Source organism: Mytilus edulis, chromosome 9 (assembly GCF_963676685.1).
Source record: "Mytilus edulis chromosome 9, xbMytEdul2.2, whole genome shotgun sequence".
Classification (NCBI taxonomy): Eukaryota; Metazoa; Mollusca; class Bivalvia; order Mytilida; family Mytilidae; genus Mytilus; species Mytilus edulis.
In genome coordinates, this window is record NC_092352.1 from 25,291,420 (window position 1) to 25,312,775 (window position 21,356).

General features: G+C 30.8%; 1 protein-coding gene across 33 annotated transcripts in view; it reads left to right on the forward strand.

Moving 5' to 3' along the window:
* Positions 1 to 488: 488 nt before the first annotated feature.
* The window catches only part of LOC139487890 (regulator of G-protein signaling 6-like), a 64,966-nt gene continuing 44,098 nt past the window's right edge, over positions 489 to 21,356 (forward strand). For 16 of the 33 annotated variants that reach the window (XR_011655899.1, XM_071273056.1, XM_071273065.1 and 13 more), the window contains exon 1: positions 489 to 619. Coding sequence is in view for 31 of the 33 variants with exons in the window: in XM_071273056.1 (XP_071129157.1) it covers positions 578 to 619 (42 nt within the window). In the remaining 2 variants the exon portion in view is untranslated. Of the gene's footprint in view, positions 620 to 8,707; positions 8,909 to 16,922; positions 17,244 to 18,180; positions 18,455 to 21,356 lie in introns of those variants that run through there. The other 17 variants (XR_011655900.1, XM_071273063.1, XM_071273089.1 and 14 more) reach the window with 7 other exon arrangements.

A 21,356-nucleotide genomic window follows, 5' to 3' on the forward strand; every position in this document is an offset into this window, starting at 1 on the left:
TTGGTTGCCACTTACTGGTGACGATTTGAATACTACACGAGAAGGCAAAATATATCTGGCGAGGGGACAATCTAAAACCATAAGCAGTCGAAGAAAACAGATAATCATCGGCGTGGGGTAAATACGACCAAAACATTAACAAGTCTACAAAAACCTCAATTGAAAATGTAAGACTGAGCAACACGAACCTTTATCTATTCTGGGTGGCCAGAACCAGGTCACAACGGTTTTTGAAGTGTGGATATATCCCGCACCGTGACTAGTGGCACCCCGCGTCATGTTGGAGCAGTTGAAAGTGCATTTCAGTTGTGTTTCATATTTCCACTATCAAATTTTAAAAGATAAATCCCCATACTCAAGAATCAATATATATAAAATATATAGCTCTACCACATCAATACGATGAAACAATGGTTGGTAAAAAGTACTTATGGTGGCTGTCCAAAAGGTAAACTTTTATTTCGGAAACTCATCTTTTCTCCGATTTTGTTCGCATTTTAAACGCGCCTTTTTTATTGATGTAAGCGGTCTCACAGCAGACGGCTCACTTCCGCATTTGAATGGAGGCCACAAAAATATGGAAATCATTCATCGAAATAAATTACAAGTCTTCAGTAAGGTAAGCCCAACCTAGGTCAAGCATAATAATCAGCTTTGGAGGATTCAAATAGATATTAAAAATATGTTTTAAGAAGATAAGAAAGTCGACTATGATGTTGTTTTTAATGAGAAGACATAGACTTATTTTGCATCTTTAATTAGACAGAAAATTAGTTATTTGAAATGACTTTCAAGAATATTCCTGGATTTAAAGGATATATTTTATCACCATAATATCTTTGAAGTTATTTTTTTTCACGTACATTGCATGACAATGTGGTTAAATTTCCGGCCGAAATTTCCTTTCTATTGACAAGTTCAAGTTGCTGTTTCAATAAGACAATATTGTGTATCTTCATAACCTGTGGAAATATTTATCAAAACGCACAAAAATTTGGGCTAATAAGATAAGGCCCAGTTTCAACCACATGATTTAATCAACTTGGGGAGAACCTTATAAATGGGTGTTATGATCCCTGTTTATGGTTATAAGTGATTACTGTCAAAGATAATGGCCTCCAAATACCCTACTTTCATTTTGACTTTTTGAAGGTTATACACCTGACACTGGCTATATTAAGTTCAAAAGGTTACAATAAGAAACAGCTATTGTTTCTTCCAAGACTAATCTTGATAATTGCCAAAATGTATTTCCAGACAGGGACCCCCATACAGAAATTGCAAGTTACAAAAAAAATATTTTTATCATGTTTATTTTTCAATTGTGCATTTACAAATGTACTTGCAAAATTTTACATTTGCAAATCGTGTCATTTGTGTGTGTGATATCAGGATAATTTGTTCTGTCTATGTGCCATTGCTCCTTATACATTGTTTAACATATTTGAACATTGTTTTATTGAACATAGTTTTGACACTGTCACACATATCCAGAAACCTTTTGTATTTATTTGGTGGCACTTCCTTAATATCCAGTATGTAGCCTTATGAAGTTATGTCTCATTTTAAGTTCAAAAGGACACCTGTCAAAAACTGTAAAGTCCTATATATATATATGCACATCTATACTGCACACAAGACTGCTATTCTGCTATATCCTTCTTCAGTAATACCTTGTTTTCTTTTTTTGAAACTGAAACAATGTATAATCATGTGAACTGTAAAGAAAATGCAAATATTGTCAAAAGACACAACACTCTTAATAATGCCAATAATCAGATTTCAATCACAGAGAATTTAAAAGAGCATATATGTACAGTCTGAATCTTTTTTCTCCTACATTCAGTGATGTACAGTTTGTACTGCATTTGTATATAAGTGTAAAAGAAGCATTTAAGAGAGTATAACAGCTTCACAACAAAAGTGGATTACTCCCATACTCTACAGACTAAGTTAGGGTTATAGTTCAACTTCATCATTGATACCAAATACATAATTCATTAAAGAAGTTTGAATTATAATATTATAAAAGGTTCAGGTGACAATGTTTGATGATTTTGGTACCTTTGAACAAGTCTTGCATATATATATATACATATATACATATATTTATTTTATACTTTTACATGTGTATTGTTGTCCCAGCTTTAATAAAAGAAAAAAATGCTGAAAATCATGATTGCTTGGTACATTATACATATATAAAGATCTATTATCTATACATGCTATACATAATACATGCTCAAAAGTGTGTTTAGATAATGAACAGAGTACTGCTTTCAGCATGAACTATTCATGACTATTCTTTACTTAAGCCTACATTTATATATCTCCTTTATGAAAGACATCTGTCTGGATGAATCTGCAAACTTAAGAGCACAACCCTTCCCCTCAACCCATGCGTGGCAGCAAGTATATTACACATGTTAAAGGTCAATTCTGAATGTGTGTCTACATTTTATTTTTTTCCTTGTTTTTTATTGGCAAATGCAATGGTCATGTTGCGATATCACAACATGTTTTATTGTATAAAAATTGATGAAAGCTTTGTACCACATGCCACAATCAATACATAAATGATAAGTACAATATATCTACATGATCTATTCAAATTAAATAAATGATATTGATTATTTAAATGATTATTCTATTTAGATACAAATAATTTTTATATACAAATATAAGAATTGAATGCTTTTAAGCAATAAGTAAATTGATGTAGGGCATTTTTAAGCAAGAAGCAGGGTACTTTGAGGTGAAGTGTGCGGTGAGTGAGAGTGAGGGGGACATCATACTGCTCCAGGTTTACAGCATAAATACAATGATGATACCTTGAAGCTCAAATTTATATTTTGTTGCTGAGTAAATTTATTGACTTGACAGGGGTGGGTTGATTATACTTTGAAGTGAGTACTCCATTCCAAAAAAGTTGTGAGCAGAATATATAAGTAGCTTAATAACATGACTAACATTGAAAAGAAAAAACACAACATGGCTATGATATCACCTGGGTAACTGTTTGTAAGGAAAAGACTTGATATGTTACCTGATACAAGTGTTTACATGGTTTGAAATTTAAATGATTTTAAATGTGTGAACTGAAAATATCATATTTAAATCATTATTCATATTGATAGAATATGTTTAATTGTAAATTGCCCATATATATGATGTCACATTTTATTGGTTCTAGAATTTCCTTTGCAACTTTTGAACATGTATGACTTTTAGCTTTCCATATCATCTTATATTTACAATTATATGCTGGTTCTATGGCAGATTTAGAATTTAAGATGTCTTTGTCTATTTTTATGCTTACATGTTACAATATGTGTATAAATTGCCCTTTAGAGGGTTATTATCAAATTAATGCTACCAATAAAGATATAATGATCATTAATAATCACATGTTTACATGAGAGTATTTTGGCTGGACCTTTATTGTTTTTATAGAATTATTTTATTGTCAAGTTATAGCACTATATGGGGTTTTCATTAACGAGCCAAGGACCTCCACACCTGTTCAGTTTTACCTGATATGATTAATGATCATTGTTTTGATATTTATTACAGAAGTATAAGACCATTGCAAGTGTAATTAATGCTAGAATAAATTGATCTTTTCTGATTATTTATTTGTTTTATAACATAGTATGTTAAAGGATCATTATGATATTAAGTGCTTTTCAAATATAAAATATCGGCCAATTTATCATTAATGAGTGGATTAAGTATTAAAATATATATCTGAGTGAAAATTTAATAAGTGTATTTCAAAATGTTTAGGTTGAACAATCTAAAGTATTTTTTTTATATTTCAAGATATTTGACCTTTTATCATGTTTATTGATTCGAGAATGTCAATATAAAATAATAGTTATTTTGAAGTAGACTTTCTGTATACCTTAAGCAAATGCTGAGTCTGAGATCATTTGATAGTGTTATTTCACAACTGAGAAAACAGAACTGTCAGGGTGCAACCCCTCTTTAGCTTCTGTATTTAGGAATAATTTGATATTTAGCTGGAACCTTATGATGTTCAGTTGCAACTTGTACCTTATGTTAGTTATTTTCATATCTGCTAGGCAATTGCTTCCTCTTTAACAGCACTTTAACATCTAATGACGACTTGGGGGTATACTTAGATAGGTTGTACTACACTGCATCTTCTTTTCCTGCTAGATAAACCTATTTGACTGGTATGTAATCTTGCTAGACAAACCTCCTATTTGACTGGTATGTAATCTTGCTAGATAAACCTCCTATTTGACTGGTATGTAATCTTGCTAGATAAACCTCTTATTTGACTGGTATGTAATCTTGCTAGACAAACCTCCTATTTGACTGGTATGTAATCTTGCTAGATAAACCTCCTATTTGACTGGTATGTAATCTTGCTAGATAAACCTCCTATTTGACTGGTATGTAATCTTGCTAGATAAACCTCCTATTTGACTGGTATGTAATCTTGCTAGATAAACCTCTTATTTGACTGGTATGTAATCTTGCTAGATAAACCTCCTATTTGACTGGTATGTAATCTTGCTAGATAAACCTCCTATTTGACTGGTATGTAATCTTGCTAGATAAACCTCCTATTTGACTGGTATGTAATCTTGCTAGATAAACCTCCTATTTGACTGGTATGTAATCTTGCTAGATAAACCTCCTATTTGACTGGTATGTAATCTTGCTAGATAAACCTCCTATTTGACTGGTATGTAATCTTGCTAGATAAACCTCCTATTTGACTGGTATGTAATCTTGCTAGATAAACCTCCTATTTGACTGGTATGTAATCTTGCTAGATAAACCTCCTATTTGACTGGTATGTAATCTTGCTAGATAAACCTCCTATTTGACTGGTATGTAATCTTGCTAGATAAACCTATTTGACTGGTATGTAATCTTGCTAGATAAACCTCTTATTTGACTGGTATGTAATCTTGCCAGATAAACCTCTTATTTGACTGGTATGTAATCTTGCCAGATAAACCTCCTATTTGACTGGTATGTAATCTTGCTAGATAAAACCTCCTATTTGACTGGTATGTAATCTTGCTAGATAAACCTCTTATTTGACTGGTATGTAATCTTGCTAGATAAACCTCCTATTTGACTGGTATGTAATCTTGCTAGATAAACCTATTTGACTGGTATGTAATCTTGCTAGATAAACCTCCTATTTGACTGGTATGTAATCTTGCTAGATAAACCTCCTATTTGACTGGTATGTAATCTGGTATGTAATCTTGCTAGATAAACCTCCTATTTGACTGGTATGTAATCTTGCTAGATAAACTTCCTATTTGACTGGTATGTAATCTTGCTAGATAAACCTCTTATTTGACTGGTATGTAATCTTGCTAGATAAACCTCTTATTTGACTGGTATGTAATCTTGCTAGATAAACCTCTTATTTGACTGGTATGTAATCTTGCTAGATAAACCTCTTATTTGACTGGTATGTAATCTTGCTAGATAAACCTCTTATTTGACTGGTATGTAATCTTGCTAGATAAACCTCCTATTTGACTGGTATGTAATCTTGCTAGATAAACCTCCTATTTGACTGGTATGTAATCTTGCTAGATAAACCTCTTATTTGACTGGTATGTAATCTTGCTAGATAAACCTCTTATTTGACTGGTATGTAATCTTGCTAGATAAACCTCCTATTTGACTGGTATGTAATCTTGCTAGATAAACCTCTTATTTGACTGGTATGTAATCTTGCTAGATAAACCTCTTATTTGACTGGTATGTAATCTTGCTAGATAAACCTCCTATTTGACTGGTATGTAATCTTGCTAGATAAACCTCCTATTTGACTGGTATGTAATCTTGCTAGATAAACCTCCTATTTGACTGGTATGTAATCTTGCTAGATAAACCTCCTATTTGACTGGTATGTAATCTTGCTAGAAAAATCTCCTATTTGACTGGTATGTAATCTTGCTAGATATATTCCAATCATGCATGACAATAATTAATACAGAAAGAAATCAGAAGAAAATTTCTTTCAGGTAGATTTCAATCTTATTTGAAGTATCTGATAATTAATGATTATTCTTCATGCACACAGACTATAAATCTTATGGTCATCTCTCTGGCTAGTGTAAAAGAGAAGAACAGACGGATGATCTCCTACATAAATGTATATGTCAAAAATGAGATTTTCTCGTTTAGCTTCTTTTGAAAATTTGTAATAAAAAAAAGTAAATTTATAAAATTTCATATGTTGAAACAGCAAAAGTTTTTGTCAGATTATTTGATTGGAAATAAATTCTTAAACAAAAATTAGATGAACATACATCTCTTAAATGTTTCACAAAGGTGCTGTGTGGTTAATATAGATATATATATTTCTCTAATTCTTCGTCAATTTATCCCTTTCTGCACCCGTTGTATAAAAAAATTTAATCAACGTATGGTTCGTTTGATCTCAGTTCTTCATTGGTTAAAATCCAATTATGACGTTGAATTTTCTTGTTTTCCTCTGAATTTTCTATTGTGACGGCATGAAAAAAGGCAACCATGCCTGATGACGTCACATAGAAAGAGCACATCTTTTTGCAGATCAGTCGCAAAGAAGGAATAAGTTTGCCTACGTATTGTTTGAAAATCATTAGAGAAACAGATTCTACCACTAAATCTCGTGTAATACGATATTTATCCACTCTCGACAGTTAAATTTTAAATATTTAAAACGCTCGGCGAGTCTCGCGTTTTAAATTTGAAAATTTAACTGTCGAGAGTGGATAAATATCGTATCACACTTGATTTAGTGGTAGAATCTAAATATATATAATTATCTCATCATGATAACAGTTTTCACAAGTAATGGTATTACATTATATGATTGTCTCACCTTCATAAAGTTGCAAATCCAAGTTGTGCTCACTGCTGGTTCTTGACGGGACAGCATCAACATTTATTAAAATTTGTCAATTTAAATGGGATCCGCTAATTGGAAGTAATGGGAAGTAAAGGATATTTGGTTGGCAGTTGATGTACAAAATGTAGCATTGGTAGTGATTGAAACTACCCCTCAGTCTGGGTTTATTTCTTAGTTTTATTGTTAAAGTTGGTTAGGTTAGTTTGAGGGGAACCATTAATAACAAGTCAATGATAAAAGGTGTGTAGCTACATAGTAATTTAGCAGCATTGTCACATGTCCAAGGAGATAATTTGGCACCACCCTCTGCAGTCATGGTCTTTTGACTTTGAAACTTTTGCAGTTTACACGTTAAAGTTGGTGATGAGATTAGTTAGAGGGCATCAGCATTTCTTATATCTAATATATGGAAATAATTTGCAGTCATGGTCTATTGGCTTTGAAACTCTTGCATAGTTTACTTTTATACATGTTGAAGCTTGTGATGAGATCAGTTTGGGGGTATCCAATAAAGATAAGTCATTGATATTTGGATAGTAGTTTTATAAGTATTAGTACAATACTACATCCCTTTTCTATGGTGATATATGGCCACCCCCTATTCATGGTTTAATATTGACCTTAGAAGTTTAATATAGTTTGAAGATTAGGTCAGTTTAAGCGGGGTCCACTTATGAGAAATCAATGATGTTTGGTATGCAGTTGTAAGATAATTTGAATATATCTCATTTCCATCATGTACATGGCCTTGAACATTCAGTCATGGTTCATTGATGTTGGATCTTGCACAGTTTACATGTTAATGTTTGTGATTAGTTCAGTTTAAGGGAAACCACTTATCAAGAGTTAATGATGTTTGGTAAGCTGTGTAAGCATTGCAAAAATTGGCATATATCTCAAAATTTCTTTGAGATTATTTCTACCTGATCCTTCAGATATATATATTGTTCTTTTTCTTTTAATGCTTTACATATAGTTTACATGTTAAACTATTAATTTCCATTTTAATATCAACATTTGCATTTTACAATAAAAATTACATACAGGCTAGACATATCAATATGTCAACAGTTTATTAATTAATAGTTATTACTGGTTTCAGCAAAATTTCTCTGGATAATTAGTAAATGTTAAATATTTGATATTTATACTTTCTTTATTTACAGATCTAGATAATTTATTTTAGTCAACATAAATGTACTTTGTAAGAAGACTGCAAATGCCAATTACTTGTTTTTGAAATTTTCTTTGTTTTGTCTCATAATACAAGACTATATGTCTTGACAACTGCAGATAGGAATCCTTGCTGAATTTAAGTTGGAATCAATTGGTCAAATATAAAATATTAAAGGAGTGAATTTCAACAATTGTTTGAATGATGTCGTGAGATATAGATAATTGAGTTGTCAATTTTTTTTAATTTTGGTTGGATATTTGAGAATTTAGTGTTGTTTATTTACATGAACTATGATCATTTGAATCAACTTTGTCTTGTATGTCAACAAAAGTAAAATTTGTAGTCCAGAAGTCACTAACTTAAGCCACCTTGATTATAAACGTATTACATGCTAATTCACTGTGCCACTTGAGTATATATTTGTTTTATTATCACAGATAGAAATATTTATTCTGTGAGTCACTTTGCCACCTAAATTTTAGTCAAAACTTCACCACATAATTGTTTCTGTCACTTAATGTGCCTCCAAGATTCATTCAGCACCTCTTTTAGTTTATTGTGCAATTTTTTTCAATGTATCATAACGTGAGGAAATCTGTACTGTGAATCATGTGTTAGACTACTTGTGGTTGTATGTAATGAGTAGTTTCCGGATTTACTTGTCTTCCGTTGAAAGCTTTTGTTATACTGATCTCCATTAAAGAATGTTCATTTATACAGTATGAATTAAGTATATCTATTTTGATACAGGAAGAAAAAAGATATTAAAAACAGAATATTGAAATATTTTATTTTAAGCATTGCTGTAATATTCGCCTTTGTCACTGCAAATGGTGAGTTTACTTTTATTAGGATTCTGTTGTTAATTTGTTTTGCACTTTCACATGAGTTAAGAAACTTTCCCCTCTTATCAGCAGTTGTATAATTTCCTTATGTGTAAAGAAACTTTCAAGATTATGCATTAAACAAAGCCTAGGGTTGTACAGATTGTTATCTGGTATTGGGCTACATGCATGTAGTTTGACTAATTTGTTAATAAATCCAAACTTTATGTGTTTAGAATGAATGCATGTATATAAATGCATTGATTCTCTGACACACTTAACATCAGTGATCTGAAATGATTATTTAAGGGGGGTCTCATTGACATCTAAACATGACACAGGTTTGGCAGATTTTTTGTAAGTGTGACACATGAAAGTCAAATTATTCCATTAAAAGTGGGAAACAAAGACGGATGGGACACATGAAATTTCAAGTGTTAATTAGTATAACAGTGATAAGCGGGATATGGGATTCTGACAAAACAATAAGGGGGATCCAGGATCAGATCCCCTTTCCAATGAGACCCCATTTAACTTGCTGCTCTAGCATCATTTATGATGTGGGTAGAGAAATTGAAAAGACATTACCATTACTTTCTATCTGAAATGGATCTGATAATGTCAGTTACAGGGAATTTTTTGTTTGAATCAGAGTGATTTACTATCTAGTACATGTATCCCTCACTGAGACTAGTAAATTTTGACATTTATATACTTGAATTGACAAAATGGATAATTTCAATCTTAAAACAGGAAATAATTCCCAATTTTTTAAGACAACACATACAGTCAGGTTATTTAGTGAAGAGATTAGGATAGAGACAAGTCTTGTTCATAAATCAGGCTATTATTATTTTTGTGCCCTTTAAATGTCCCCTGTTTTTGTAGAACACCTATACACACTAAATCTGGATAAGGGAGGTGCAGTTATCAGAAAGGCAGGCAATATTGAAATTATTCTTTTTTTGCTGATATAATATTAAATCTGTCAAAATAAGATAAAAAAAGTATTGTTCAAATAGTGAATTAACACAATATGATTACAGAAAAGCTGCATAGAAGCTGTTTTGAATTTCATTTCATATCATTGGCATTGTTGTTTAATAAATGTAAAAGCAGAGGATGTAGATGTAGAAAAGAACAAAAGACTTCTTAATCCATTAAACACGAAACCACCAGATTTGCTTTCTCATATTTATCATGTTTATAGATAAACGATATTACATGCACAAATTTTGATAAGGTTAATCCACTTTCTATACATAAAATCGGGTCTCTTAATATGGATCCACCAAAGACGTCATGTCCAAAAACAAGTAGTATTTTTATTTGATGATTGGAAATTGACTGATGAAATCAAAGAGTGTGACGTGATATTCCCTGGTATTATTGGCTCTCATTGATTGTATTGCTGAACAAATTGATCTTATAAAAATGCGAACAATCCTGAACAAACTTAGCTATTACCAAGGCATTGATTGGGTATATCTTATTAATAGGTTATATAAGTGTAAATCAGCATTTACTATCGATTAACCACAAAATACAAGCAAACTGTGTAATTTACAAGGTATTTTATGAAGCTATTGGCATATAATTTGGGTACCTGATGTCAATTTACTGATGTTATACATCATTTTATTGCAATGTCAAATGTTTAACATTTTAACAAGACCTTTCTGTTTGATCATGGTGGAGTTGTTAAAAATAAATAAAAAGATATAAGTTATAGTTTACAGAAGATATGATTAGAGAAGATACATTTATGGCATGGCTTTATAAGTTATTGAAGGCTTGAGTTAGGTTTACATTGATCTGTGTGATAAGTTTACTTCTAGAAAAAAACTGGAAAATGTTATATGATTTATATTCTTCCGAATTAATAATGTTGTACTTTTTATTTGTTTTTCAAACTCTTAATTGTCCAGCTATTCTTGATACACTTAAATTGTCAGTTGTCTAACACTGGCCTCTATTTCAAACTTTTTTTCTTCAGAAATCTTCCCCTTAAAATAAAATTAGCAAATTGGTACAAAAGTTATCCTGCATCATACAAATGGGTTCTACTTAAGATTTAACTGGACCAGACTCTTTTCTTAAAGATCATTTAAACATGTGATTGGGACAAAATTAAAAAAATTACTACTTCTAGTCATTTGGTCCAGTAATAAATGCATATGAATTTACTGGTCTTTGCCCAGTGTATGGAGATCTTGGTAATGACTGTGTAACAAAACTCTACTGAAAATAGAAAGAAACTGACAGAAAAAAATCAGACATGATTTTTTTTTAAATCCTCTTAGCTTAAACAGCAGAAATGTTTGTTATCAATATTGTTCAAGTGTCTTCTTTGTCTGATTATCCTTTCATAAAACGTCATGGTCAATAATTGCTATTTTTTTAAAAACAAGAACAATATACATTGAAGTGAAATGAAATAAATGTTAATTTAAAAATTCTGAAAGTCTTGTAGTGATTGCTATAACACTGTGAGGAAATTTTCAAATTTTATATTTTGTCACCCCTGTTAAGAATTATGTTTAAAGACTCCATCTGTCTTTCAAACATGTTATGGAAGTATGACCAGGCTGGATGCATGTCAATATATGGGGGTACTAGCAGACGTTCTGCAGCCCATTCTGATCAGGGGAACTAACTCAGAGCTGTGGGTTGGTTAACTTAGGAAAAATACGGATTTATTAAATACAATCAGATAAAATTATTGCCAATGAAAAGTACATATTTTTTCGTTGGTGATAGAAGCCAGTATTTTATTTCAAAAACATGTGAATATAAGTCTGTACTCTGTAGCATGTTCTTGTTTTATGCCCTTCAATCTATTATTACACTTACAGCTGCATGTATTAATGTAATTATCTTAATTATTTGTAAAGAAAAATATTCTTGAGAATGTACTTATTTTTTTAATAAGACTTGCATACTGAGACTATCAAATATAAGTAAGTGCTCATTTGATCTGAAAGTTTTCCCTGGAAGAATATGACCATTACATATGAAAACTTGTCCTCCATTGAAGGTCATATAATTTGATATAAATACACACATTGTATCTTGATTCCTTGATTTGTCTAATTTTGGGTTTCTTCTGTCCTTGGGCTCCTATGTACACCAGTAAGTAAATCAAAATGTTATTTTCATTCAGAAAACATGCCTGCATGTCTATTATGATTTGGTTGTGCCTTTAGAATGTCATGTGTTGTGATAGATATTCCTCATTTCAATTCCCAAACATGGTCAAATCATATGCTATATTTAGTGTATTTTCCCATTAACACATTTTAAACGAGAAATCTTTACAACATTTGGCCTCTATAGACAGCAATATTGTTTATGCCAGTATCAAAATATGGTACATGTTATAGATTTTTTTTCCATGACCACTTACAAATGACTTAATCAATGATTAAGAGAAATGTTTTTAATTAATAATTTAGCAAATCTTACAAGTTATTAAGCCTGCATTAGGCATTCTATGTTGGCTCAGTGACTAGTCAATGACATCCATCACATTTTTACATTTATTTAGCGAAGCCTCATTCATGTTTATCGGTATTGTGGAGCAAGGGAAACATTTCTTGTGGTAATATGTGTTCAATACATTGATTAGGAGAATGATATGTCTCAGATAGATTTATGGCTTATATTCACTGATACTAGGAAGCTAGTTTGAAATAATAGAAGCTTGCTGATAGATTCAATTTGGTTGTTAGAACAGTTGTTCAAAGGATGAATATAAATTAATCATAAATTCTTATCTGTTTAAAAGAAAAAATGTCATGTGGAAAAGACAAAGAATTATTCCCTTAACTAACCAAGCTGCTGTCTGAACTGCAAGTACAAAAACTTCTTTTTTTGAAGTAAATTCAACTGGTTTAAACAATGTGTAGGCTAATTATTGTTTCTACAATAGAATTAAACATGAATGTGCATCAATGACATGGCTATATTGATAAAAAAAACTCCAAAGTCATCTAGAGGTCAACATACAGTCATCAACATTAGGAAATGTAAAATCAGGCCTAATAACAAACTTCAACACTTTTTCCATGCAATAACTTTTTGATCTGGTTGACTCATATTCTCTAAAAAAAAATATGAACAAAAGTCTTATGGCTCTAAATAAAGAATTGTTAGAATTTTGTGTATTAATGCACACATTTATTGAAAAAAACCCAGAAGGACCAAAATCAGCACATGCTCTTTAGTTTAATAAAAATAAAGACACCTGATTCAATCATCCATCAAGATAAAGTCTACCCTTTTTAAAATGTTCATGGGTATAAACTTTGTGGATTGAGGAAAGATGTATTTTTAGTGAACAATTTATGTCTTTTATGTCTTTTTTGTGTCAATTTTGGAATAACAGCCTCAATGATATTTTAACTACACACTTAGCTTCAATCTATCTTCAGTATGTAATAAAATTGCAAAAAAAAATATATACCCATTACCAGTTTACAAATCAAATAGGAATTTATCATATTCTTTGTCAAAATACCTATAAATTATTCTGAATAATATTGCATGGAATAATTGAATAGGACATTGGCTCTCTTTACAGAGCTTGAGGTTATTGATAAAGAAGATGTTTTCAAACTGTGTTGTGAAATATTTTCCAAAACTTGTTTAAACTAAGTAACTCAAAATACATTGGTTTTTCCAATAAATACCTAAAATAGAGATGAAAATAATGGTAGAAACTAATGCTAAAACACTTCTGTTAAGTTGTTCATTGATTACTTTAATTTAATTTGAACTTTTCAAAAGATATAAATAAAGACTTTGTTACTAGACAAATTATATAACGCAATTGTTATATTGATTATTGTTTCTCATTGCTGTAAAGAATGTCAATTGATTTTGTTTAATCAGCGTTTTGATAAAATTACAATATTCTTGTGTAAAAAAACATGAAGTGTACTATAATGTCTTTTAGTTGCTTAAATGGTACAGTTTACAATAATAAATCACAAAATATTGGTTTATCTTATTAATATTTGATAAGTTATGTGTCTAAATGTATTTTATAAAAGAAAGCCATGAAATATTTTCACTTTAAAAAAGAGAAGATAGTTCTTTATGCATGTGCATGTTCTTTGAGTTGATAGCTACATTGAATATTAATTATTTGATTTTAAAATTGACCTTTGCTTTTGTTTCTTTAACGTTAAAAGATGAAGTTACAATAATAGTGTCAGCACATTATTGCCTTGCTTTAGGAATTAAGGCAATGGTTAGTGATTTTAAACTACATGTATTATGAGGCCAATACTCTGGAAATAATTAAGATTTTAACTTTGACCAAATTAACCATGTAAGTTACAAAGAGCTGTCAGTGTATGCTTATAGAAAAGAAGATGTGGTATGATTGCCAATGAGACAACTTTTCACAAGAGATCGAATGACACAGAAATTAACAACTATAGGTCACCTTACAGCCTTCAACAATGAGCAAAGCCCATACTTCATAGTCAGCTATTTTTAAAGGCTCCAAAATGACAATTGTAAAACAATTCAAACGAGAAAACGGCCTAGTTTATGCAAAAAAATGAACAAAAAACAAATTTGTAGCACATAAACAAACGACAACCACTGAATTACAGGCTCCTGACTTGGGACAGGCACATACAGACAGTATGTGGAGGTGGAGGGGGGTTTAACATGTTAGCTGGATCTCCTCCCCTCCCCTAACCTAGGATAGTGGTGTAACAGTACAACATAAGAACAAACTATGAAAATCAGTTGAAAAAGGCTTAACTCATCAGATGGATACAAATAGAAATACTACACAGAATGGACTGTTACAATAACAACAATATTACAGTTTCCCTGGCAAGATGCTGTATTTGTAAATACAAAAATATGCAGATGTCGGGTGTGATTGCAAATGCAACAACTTACTACAAGTTTCGAAATGAAACAGAAATTAACAACTATAGGTCACCGTATGACCTTCAACAAAGAGCATAGCCCATACCATATAGTTAGCTATTGAAGGCCCTGAAATAACAAATGTAACACAAAGGCCTTGTACATGTATCATGTCTTGTTTAAGGAGGCTCGCGGGTACAAAAATTTCGGCAAAAAATTAAACATTTGTTTTTTTCATAACAAATTCTATTCATTACACTATTAGTTATTACTTTATGATATGATACAAAAATTTACCCAAAAAATCGATTCTGTTCGGCCCCAGGTGACTTTTAAAATGTTTGTATCATTGAAAAAACTCCAAATTATCTCCCTTTGGTGAAAAAATGCTATATTTTAATTGGCATTAAAATTAAAATATCTTTTTTTACTCATCGGTGACCTATATTTTTTATTATTGTTTTCAAATAAGCTATACATAAACTATATAATTGTAAAATTTAAGCGATTTCTGTAATTAGGTTCTATTTTTATTTCGATATTACATGTACCTCTTTTTCTCCTATTAGTTCAACAGAAAAAAAGTACCTTTACAAAAATGTATGCTTCTTTCGAAGGCAGATTGGTAGCGTAAATGATCGGTGACCCCTCTTTTTTATTTTATTTTTCTATTAGATATATTAGATAAAGTTCATTTATAGAAAAAATTAGCGAAATCTTATGTTAAATAAAAAAAATTGATTTAGACCTGCGAGCCCCCTTAAGTGTGATGTTTCTCAAAAGGGTTAAGCTGTAAGTTCTGGAAGTCTAAACTGCAGTCTAATTAGAAACTGTAAAATTTGGCCAGATTGAATTTTATTTATTCATGAAAAGAACTGGTAACGTTAATAAATACTCAAGAAATTTCAAGAAAAGGTGCCTTTTTATTCTATAGACATGATAAACTTGTGAAAGTCCTATAATCAGAACACAAACCATGCAAACAGTTGACACCCCCTGTATATTTTATAGACTAAGTAGCTTAAATGTACTTATTACTATTCATTTGGAATGAGGTATTAAAATGAAGACTTTTAACACTTACTTTCATTTCATTGAATAAGATTGTCTTTATCAAGACATAGATGTAGGCCATATATATAACTGAAAAGCTCTCATTAAATTTATACCCCACTGAAATCAAGTTTGAATGATCAGTTTTCCTATTATGATCCATATCTTGTTTCAAATACCTGTCATAACTTTGTATCACCTGCTTGGATTCAAGAGATATAACTTTAAACAATTGCTTTTCAAGTAGAAATTAAGGTAAGTTATGATTTGACACCTGTAGCATTTCATGAAAGTTCTCAATAAAATATCACTAATTGCTTCTTTTTTCCTAAAGAATATGAAGTAACCCTGACCCTTGCAGGGAAAGCCATATAGTAAAAAACATGATAAAATGAAGTCCAAACCATATCTTTGTACTGCCATCCTTTTTAATGTGATGCTTTAAAAGCTTCATAGAACTATTTTTGCTGACATGTTACATGACCCTTGTCAATGTACCCATTTCTCTAAAACCCTAGGTGTTTCATTATCTTTCATGGTTGACTGACCAGTACATTCCTATTTGTAGGTGGTACTTTTCAATATATTCAAAGAACATCTTAAATAAAAATTCCTGAATTCAGGCGCTACTTTAACTTATCAGCATGATCAGTAGCATAGGAGTATAAAAATACCAGGTACTGCCTCCTAATGAATGGCCTGAAACTGTGTTCCAAAAAATCATCCATCTTACCTTAAATAGATTATTTTGTTGTAACTTTTTTTCTTATAATTAAAATTAAAATATCTATTACTTCATTACTCCGCCAAAAAAAAAAAATTAATCAACTTAGACATGTACAACATGTAAATGATTTTTTTTTGCTAGTAAAAGTTAATTCATCATTTTAGTGAAATTAATGAATTCAAATGATGATTGTTTCCATGAAATAACATGCTTAATGAACAGTAAAACAATTGTTTAATTAGTTTTATTAAGTTAACCAGGTCATTTTATCAATAAATAGAAAAGTAATCAGATATTCATTACTTATACATGCTATAACAAATTAAGTACATTGTTATGTAGTCATTTTTCATGATTCAGTAGGTTTGACTGTAAGTTGTTCAGGAAGTACTCAGAGTCTTTAGTAGTTACTGTTAAAATTAGTATCTTTGTATAAACTCTAGATAAGGATCTGACATATTTAAGTTTTATTTGCATATTCAAAAAACATTATAAGAGGGAATAATGACTGTCTACTTTAACAAATTATCTATTAGTACCAAAGAAGGTGAACCTATGTTAATGACTTCTTTTGAAGAACAGAAAGGGATGCCTCATCTGGTGTCTATTTTTGATACCCAGTATTTTAGGAAATGGACCGAGATACCACGAGGATTATCATTCCATCATAAGGTAGGATATATATACCTGGAACCATATCATTTGTGATTTATACAGTAGGAAGTTTGGTGATTTAATGTCTTCCCTGTTGTTGACATTTAATTATAGATTGATGTATTTACATGTACTTAAGAAAATGACGGTTGTGTGGATTTTTTTTCTATATAAAATGAAAACAATGGTAAAATTGTTGACCATAAATAAAAATGACCACTAGCTATGGATTGAGGAAATAATTTGACATTTATAATTAATAACAACTAAATTTTACTCCAAATTTTAAATGGGATTTGCTCTCAGTGTAATCCAATCTTTGTCTTTGGTTTCTTTCCCCCCAAGAAGCTTTTGTTTTATGTCATGTCCCTTAAACTTCATGATTTAAACGACATGATAGCTGAAAATTTACATGAATTGGACACATGAAGTTGGTTTCACAAAAAAACTTATGACTTAAAGATTTATTGTAAGCATACTGAGTTGTTCATGACTTAGGATCAATCTTAATTGCAAGTTGTTTTGTGAAGCTGACTCCTGATTTTTGAAGTGATACTTTTGGATAACATGTCTTAGTGGAGTTTTGTTCAAGCTCCTCTTTATTTAAAGACCTTCTATTAACAACCAGAGTGTAGAATATTGATTAATGTCATTTTCATCCTCTTCTAGTATATGTACATGTCTTAATGTTCCTAATTTTTGTTGGGAATGCTGTAACAATCTTAAAAGGGTCCTATGATAAACTGGTACAATTTCATGTAAAATTTGAGCCCCAACACACTATGCCTTATACTAGTATTACCAGTGCAAAGTCCAATTTCCTACCTTTCTTATGGTCAATGTATATCCTACAAATTGACTTCTCTTTTCCAATATTTGTCTAATATCTGCCACTGTAGATAAACAAACAACAATCAAATCATGTACATCTACCGCAAATTGTTCCATTTCATAGATTTTTATCTTTCACTGAAAAAGGAAGGATGTTCCTACGCAGGTTTCATATTTTGACAAAAGAGGTAATCTGATGAACCTGTTTAAGTTTATCATTAGAGTGAATAATGGCTTTCAACTTCAACAAACTATCTTTAAGTCCTCATGGAGGGGAACCAAATTTAAAGACTTCATTGAATGGTAAAAGAGGGATGCTGTTTCTTAACTCTGTACTGAGTACCCCATATTTTATGAAATGGGATAAGATACCAGTAGGATTACCATTTCCTGATAAGGTAGGATGTTTTTTCTTGGAAATATCATCATATAATATTATTTATGATGTAGGAAGTTTAATGTAGGTATATAGATTCTACCTCTGAATCTAGGGTGATATGATATTTCTCCACTCCAGACAGTTTAATTTTTAAATTTAAAATATGAGGCTGGCCGAGCATTTTATATATATTCAAAATTTCGCTTTCCAGAGTGAAGAAATGTCTTATTGCACAAATTTTGTGGTGGAATCTGTTTCTTAAATGATTAAATATAGGTCCTTATTACAATGTTCATCCCCAGGGCCTTTAAGCACCCTTGTACTCTGGTGATATATTATCTACCATGGTGCTATCTTGGATTTTTTTATAATAGAATGTATAGGGACCATGGTGCGATATTTTTTTGAAAACTAGTGCTATTTTTATTTCCATGGTGCTATTTGAAAATTCTGGGGAGAACACTGTACCACTGAAGACAATTTCAATACTTCTTTTGCTTTGATCTGTAAAGACATGTGTTCTTTTCTATGTGATGTCATCAGGCATCACAATAGGAAATTCAAATGCAATAAAGAAAATGTTATGTCATAATTGAATTTTGACATGGTCATAGAAAAATTAAATATGTTTATATGTATTGAGATTAAATTGAGAAAAAAGACTTGTGTGTGAAGTTTTTCTGTATAAAATGTAAACAATGGTAAAACTCTTTAACATAAATGAACTTTACAATAGCTATTGATGGAAAAGATAATTAGTTATTTGGATAACTTGCATGTTGTCTTGGTGAAGTTTGTTAGCTTATCTTTACTTAAATTCAAAGATTAATGATTCTCTATGCAAAATATCAGCCCTTAAACAGTATGCCCTATTTTTCTAGCCGCAGTTTAAATTCCCTACTTTTTTGTGGTTTATCTAAAACCTATAAATTGATTTATTACTAAATTTATTCTCTTGAGATATTTGCCACTGGAAGTAAGCTAAGAAAAGTAAATTGTGTGCATCTACCACAATATCTTTTTTATCTCAATTTATTCTTTTTTCTCTCTTCTAACAAAGAAGGAAGTGTGTTCTCACAAAGCTTTCAATTATCTTTAGAAAATTCACTGAATCTGACCATTGAATCTGTTAAATGTTAGATTAGGATGTTTGGTTTATTGAAGATTTAACTACAAGTGATTTACTATCTGTCCCATATTTTATTACAAATACTTCATACCTTTTTATATCTTATATCACAAATACATTATGTTAGGTACATAAAGCTGCATTATAAATGACAATGATGTCAAGAAATAATAGACTTATGATCGAAGTAAGTAAGCTTCTAAAAAACTATAACTTTAAATATTATTTTCTATAGAATTAGTCAGTTAGTAAATTTTATAATGATGTGACGAACTAGATCACTGTAGTACATGTAGTAACAGAGACTTCAAGTTTTAGTTTCATGAAATAAAAATTAAGCGAAACATACACATCTTTAATTCTGTTCTTGTATAGGTTAATATATGTAATATTTGCCACTGAACATTAATTTAATTCATTATATTGATCTGTCAAATATCTTTGTACAATATGTATGATATTTGATGCAATGTAGCCTTACATGTAGTTCCAGCATGGAGATATTGAAATAAGATATTTTTTAATGGATTTTAAATGTTTGTGGGACAATTTGATAGTTGTCTATTAAAACATGCAAAATATACTATCAACATATTTGTATTATATCTCTCACTTGGATTTGTAAAATTGTTGGGGAATACCCCCAAAATAATTCTTGATTTCAACTTGAATTTAAAAGATAATTTATTTGCTTTATCATGGTGTTTCTAGTCTGGCAATCACATTTATAAATACTTCCTTATTTTGATAGTTACGGTAACCCTAGATCTGTTCCGTGAAAAAGGTTTTTTCCTTGGGATATTACACACAAAGATTTGGTTCTTGACAATCAGGGCTGTAACTAATTGAGGCAAATGAGGCAAATGTCTCAGGTTGGAAATTTCAAAAAACAAATTGAAACAAAAGATTGTCCGCATATCAAATTGTTTTCACGGAAAGTGTCTTGCAAGAAGCAAGTTCTCTTCACTCTCTGATGTCGCCCCTTCATGTTTTTCATGATCCATGTTTCTATTTTACTTTTAGTTTTCAGAGTTGATAGTCTATATATATATTATTTGTACTTCTGTGTCCTGGGTTTGTCTTTTGTTCATTTATTGTCCTACCTGATGACTATAGTCTGAGTGTTAATTTTCATTTGTTAACGTGTGGTTTTGCAATGTTGCATGTCCACCGATGTCCAGCCATTCTGCGAGAAAATATTTTAAGAATATACGATGCTACTGGACACAGAAAAAAAAAGCTTGTTTCTGCATGGAAAATTGAACTTGATATCAAAGAATACAAAACTGGCTCTTTTAACTAAAATAGCTGGCATGGTTTAAATTAAAGTAAGACCACCAAATTCCTGGTATCAAATCATCTATAAAAAAACAGCAATGTATTGCCATAATGACCTTTTACAATGAAGGTATAAACTTGCATTAGTCGTGTTCAGACCCTTAAACAGAAAATAAAGGAATGTGAAGTAAACATGCACGGGACCTAATCTCACACAAAGTCAATGCATAGAACAAATACAAATTATCAATGGTCAAAGTTCTTCATCTTGATAGTTACTGGAGGGTCTTCAACAATAAAACAATCATTTATACCGTAAAACAAGGTCAAAATGGTCCTTTTTTTTTTGTGTTGAATTAAGCAGTACATGTACTACTGCTTAAAGTAGAATACTGCACTGTCACTATTTTTATACGACAGCATAAATTGAAAATTTTTTGGTCATATATTGGTATCACGTTGTCATTGTCGTCCGAATACTTTTAGTTTTCGCACTCTAACTTTAGTAAAAGTC